The 5,420-nt window shown below is 44.4% G+C and overlaps 1 protein-coding gene across 1 annotated transcript in view; it reads left to right on the top strand.

Moving 5' to 3' along the window:
- Window positions 1-5,420, top strand: part of MYLK3 (myosin light chain kinase 3) — a 43,004-nt gene that overhangs the window by 24,481 nt on the left and 13,103 nt on the right. Inside the window, exon 9 of the mRNA XM_011961658.1 lies at window positions 4,332-4,402. Coding sequence (XP_011817048.1) covers window positions 4,332-4,402 — 71 coding nt within the window. The remainder of the gene's footprint in view (window positions 1-4,331; window positions 4,403-5,420) is intronic.

Genomic DNA, 5,420 nt, shown 5'->3' with positions numbered 1-5,420 from the left:
TCTGATGGAAACTTAAGGTATGAATTGAGATACACTGTAGATGTAAAATACACACTGGATTTCAAATGGATTTCAAAGACAATATGAAAAAGAATGGACACAATCACATCAATATTTTTATACTGATAACCTATTGACATGATAAAATTTTGGATATATCCAGTTAAATAAAATATATTATTAGTCTGTAATCCCAGCACTTTAGGGGGCCAAGACAGGAGGATTTCTTGAAGCCAGGAATTTGAGACTAGCCTGGGCAGCATAGTGAGACCCTGTCTTTAGAAAACAAAATTATTTTTAATTAGCCATGTCTGTAGTCCTAGTTACTTGGGAGGCTGAGGCAGGAAGATTGCTTAAGCCCAGAAGTTGGAGGCTATAGTGAGGTATGATTGTGCCACTGCACTCCAGCCTGGGCAATAGAGCAGGACCCTGTTTCAAAGGGGGGAAAAAGACACTAGAAAAATAACAGCAAGTTCTTTGAGTCTGATTGACTCAAAGCAATCAGAATGAGGGAAATAAAAATTGGAGCATAAAAAACAGAAAAAAATAGAGAAAATCATTAAAACCAAAGTTCGTTCTTTAGAAAGATCAATAAATTAGCAAATATTTAGCTATACTAACCAAGAGAAAGAGAAGATGCAAGTGACTAAAATCAGGAATAAAAGAGGGGACATTACTACTGGTCTTACAGAAATAAAAAAGGATTATAAAGAAATACGGGCCAGGCGCGGTGGCTCAAGCCTGTAATCCCAGCACTTTGGGAGGCCGAGACGGGCGGATCACGAGGTCAGGAGATCGAGACCATCCTGGCTAACATGGTGAAACCCCGTCTCTACTAAAAAATACAAAAAAACTAGCCGGGCGAGGCGGCAGGCGCCTGTAGTCCCAGCTACTCGGCAGGCTGAGGCAGGAGAATGGTGTGAACCTGAAAGGCGGAGCTTGCAGTGAGTTGATATCCGGCCACTGCACTCCAGTTTGGGCGACAGAGCGAGACTCCGTCTCAAAAAAAAAGAAAAAAAAAAAAAAGAAATATGATAAAAAATTATATGCCAATAAGTCATAACACCTAGATGAAATGGACAAATTTCTAGGAAGACACCAACTAGTGAAACTGGCTCAAGAAGAAATAGAAAATCTGAATAGACCTATAGCAATTAGAGATTGAATTAGTAATCAAAAACTATCCACAAAGCAAAGCCCAGGCCCATATGGCTTCACTGGTGAATTGTACCAAATGTTTGTTTGTTTGTTTGTTTTGAGGCCAAAGCAGGTGGATCACCTGAGGTCTGGAGTTTGAGACCAGCCTGACCAACATGGAGAAGCCCCATCTCTACTACAAATACAAAATTATCTGGGTGTTGTGGCACATGCCTGTAATCCCAGCTACTTGGGAGGCTGAGGCAGGAGAATCACTTGAACCCGGGAGGCGGAGGTTGCAGTGAGCAGAGATCAAGGCACTGCATTCCAGCCTGGGTGACAAGAGTGAAACCCCATCTCAAAAAGAAAAAAAAGCATTAGCTAGGCTATGGGAAAATTGGAACCCTCATACATTGCTGGTGGGTTGTAAAATGTGCATTCACTTTTTAAAAAGTTTGGCAGTTCCTAAAAATGCTAAACATAGAATTACCATATAACCCAGCAATTTTACTCCTAGGTATACCCCTAAGAGAATTAAAACATAAGTTGACACAAAAACTTGTACACAAATGTTTTTAGCAGCATTATTTATAATAGCCAGAAGTGTAAACAACCCAAATGTTCATTAACTTTATTAGTTAATGGATAAACAAAATATGGTCTAATCCATACAATGGAATATTATTTAGCCATGAAAAGGAATGAAGTGCTGATACCTGCTACACAACATGGATAAACCTTGAAAACATTCTGGTAAGTGGAATAAATCAGACACAAAAGGCCATATGTTTTATGATTCTGTTTATATGAAATGTCCAGAATAGGCAAATCCACAGAGAAAGAGGACATTAGTGATTGCCATGGCATGGGAAGTAAGGGGAGAATGGACAGAGACTGATGATGGGTATGGGTTTTCTTTTTTTGAGGTGATGAAAATGTTCCAAAGTTAGATAGTGATATCATTGCACAACTCTGTGAATATACTAAAAATCAATGAATTGCACACTTTAAAATGGTGAGTTCTGGATGGGCGAGGTGGTTCACACTTGTAATCCCAGTGCTTTGGAAGGCCGAGGCAGGCTGATCACCTGAGGTCAGGAGTTTGAGACCAGCCTGGCCAACATGGTGAAACCTGTCTCAACTAAAAATACAAACAAATTAGCTGGGCGTGGTGGCCCATGCCTGTAATCCTAGCTACTTGGGAGGCTGAGGCAAGAGAACAACTTGAACCCGGGAGGCGGAGATTGCAGTGAGCTGAGATTGTGTCACTGCACTCCAGCCTGGGCGACGAGTGAAATGCTATCCCCACCCCCACCCCAAAAAAGGTGAGTTTTATGGAAAAAATCAGTATTATTTGTATTACTTAAAATGTTATAAAATTTAAGTTCACTTGTTTCTTTTGACCCTTTTAAATGTGCATACTAGAAAACTTTAAATTACTATATATGTGGCTTGTGTTGTAATTTTTTTTTTTTTTTTGGAGACAGAGTCTCGCTGTCACCCAGGCTGGAGTACAGTGGCCGGATCTCAGCTCACTGCAAGCTCCGCCTCCTGGGTTCACGCCATTCTCCTGCCTCAGCCTCCCGAGTAGCTGGGACTACAGGCGCCGGCCACCACGCCCGGCTAGTTTTTGTATTTTTTAGTAGAGACGGGGTTTCACCGGGTTAGCCAGGATGGTCTCGATCTCCTGACCTCGTGATCCGCCCGTCTCGGCCTCCCAAAGTGCTGGGATTACAGGCTTGAGCCACCGCGCCCGGCCTTCGTGTTGTATTTTTATCAGACAGTGTTATTCTAGATCTTATACAGAAGACATAGAGATTTTTAAACACCACTCTCTCACACCTTTCTGAAGGAATTGTACAACCTCATTGTAACATAAATAACAATGAAAGCTTCTGTTGGGAGAAGCAGTAGCTGACATTTGCTTTGGAAGCTGTAAAGTGTTTCATGCATGTTATGTCTTTTTATCCTCACACCCTCCTGAGGGGCAGACAGGAAGAGGTTATTACTCCCGTTTTACATATGGAGACGTTGAGTCTTCAGGAATGGGGAGGGACTCATCTAGGGCTACAGAACCAGGTAATGAGCCCCTAGACCTCAGGCACTGGACCCTGGGTCTGCTAAGTCCTGTCTATCATAAACCCTACATCTTCATTCAGCTTTTCTCCCCAAACCCCCAACACACATACCCCCAAATTTGTCATGCATGAGCAGAGAGCATCCTTCCAGACTCCCTCAGGGCCTCAGAGCTGATCCAAATGCTGTAAGAGGAGAGGCGTGCCAAGGCTGCCACCCTCATGCCATGGGCCACAGCTGTCACTGCAGAGTGGCAGCTGGACATTCAGCAGCTCTGCTCTCCTTAACCAACCAGTGATGCTTTGGTCTCACCCCAGAGATTCTGATGTAATTGGTCAGGGTTGAGACCTGGGCACTGGGATTTTTTCTTTTTCTTTTTCTTTTTTTTTTTAATTCTCTTAGCATTCCAGTATAACATTGAGATTCTAAAAGCTCCCCTGATGATTCCAATATACAGCCAGGGTTGGGAACCCACCCCCAAACCAGTAGTTCCATACAAGCAGTTCATGGGCCAATTATACCTCACAGAGGTATTCTGTTGGGCTCTGAGACATGAGTTTAGGTTTCATTTAGTCGTTAACATTTAAAAGCATGGAATTTTCACATAAAAACCTGAATTCCTAGCTGGGCATGGTGGCTCATGCCTGTATGCTCAGCACTTTGGGTGGCTGAGGCTGGAGGATCTCTTGAGCCCAGGAATTCGAGACAAATCTGGGCAACATGGTGAGACCCCATCTCTGTTTTTTTAATTAAAAACAAAACTGACCAAAACAACAACAGCAACAACAACAAAAAAACACCCCTGAATTCTCGGCTTCTCTTGAGGACTGAGAAACTCTGGCGTTGTGCCTACATTCCTACTTGGTGACCAGTGTCTGGGATTGGGTAGTGTTGTCCCTTTACACAGGCTGGGAGCCTCCAGTTCCCCACAGTCCACGCCAATCCTTATTGTCTCGCCAGTCCCTTCATGTATTTCCATTATCTATCCAGCCCTTGCAGGGCTGCCCTGAGCCATTTATGTCCCTTGAAGGCTGGAAAACAGAGGCCTATAGACAAGTGTGGCAGCTGCAGACCTCCTCAGCTATTGCTTAGGCTAAGCAGACTTCTTTCTTTCCCAGCCGGAGAACATATTGTGCGTCAATCAGACAGGACATCAAATTAAGATCATCGACTTCGGGCTGGCCAGAAGGTAAGGGGGTTTTACTTAGATAGCTTAACAAAATTCCTTGGGACTCTTTGTGGCTCTCTGGGTATGGTTACTCCTGACCCAGCTAATGCTTGAGTTTTGGAACTGATGCAAGAAAGCTCTTGTGCACAGAGGCTGGTGGCCTTTGACTTGCAGACAGGCCTTGTTGCTCTTGCATGGGCTGGCTTTGTGTTGTGGGCTCTGCTTCTTCCTAAAAGGCTATGGAATTAACTGAACTTCACTCCATCTATCTGAGAAGAGAGGAGAGTGATGGTGAAGGGGGCTGTTGATCGAGGTGCTGGGCTGCTCAGTTCTGTGGGTTCCCCAGGCCTCCTGGGGCCAGGAGGTGCTAGGCTATGCGATGCATCTGCCACCATCCCTGCCCTCCAGGAAATGACCAGGTTAAATACGAAAAGCGAGCATGTGACAGTGTTGGGTGGCGCCATGGGCATGTGACAGTGTTGGGTGGCTCTCAGGACTGGTTTAGATCTTGGTGAAATGGTGATATAATACATTACCTGCTGGCATGGGGGTGGTTATGAGCGTTAAATGAGAAAATACATAGACAGTGTGGACCCATCCTATCCGGGAGGTTAGGTTCTCAAGTTTCAGGGCCAAGTAAACATTGTAGGCCCAGGACAGTGGCTAACGCCTATAATCCCAACACTTTGGGAGGCCAAGGAGGGAGGATCTCTTGACCCCAGGAATTCAAGACCAGCCTGGGCAACATAGCAAGACCTCATCTCTACAAAAAATACAAAAATTAGCCCAGCATGGTGGTGAGCACCTGTAGTCTCAGCAACTTGGGAGGCTGAGGTGGGAGGATCACTTGAGCCTGCAGTGAGCCAAACTCACACCATTACACTCCAGTCTGGGCAGTAGAGCTAGACCCTGTCTAAAAATAAATAAATAATAAAGTAAACATTGTATATTTATTATTATTATTATTATTTTGAGACCGAGTCTCATGCTGTCACCCAGGCTGGAGTGCAGTGCCACAATCTCGGCTCACTGCAACCTC

This window comes from Colobus angolensis, unplaced genomic scaffold (assembly GCF_000951035.1).
Source record: "Colobus angolensis palliatus isolate OR3802 unplaced genomic scaffold, Cang.pa_1.0 Scaffold561, whole genome shotgun sequence".
In the NCBI taxonomy this organism is placed as follows: domain Eukaryota; kingdom Metazoa; phylum Chordata; class Mammalia; order Primates; family Cercopithecidae; genus Colobus; species Colobus angolensis.
This window is presented reverse-complemented; position numbering and strand designations above follow the sequence as displayed.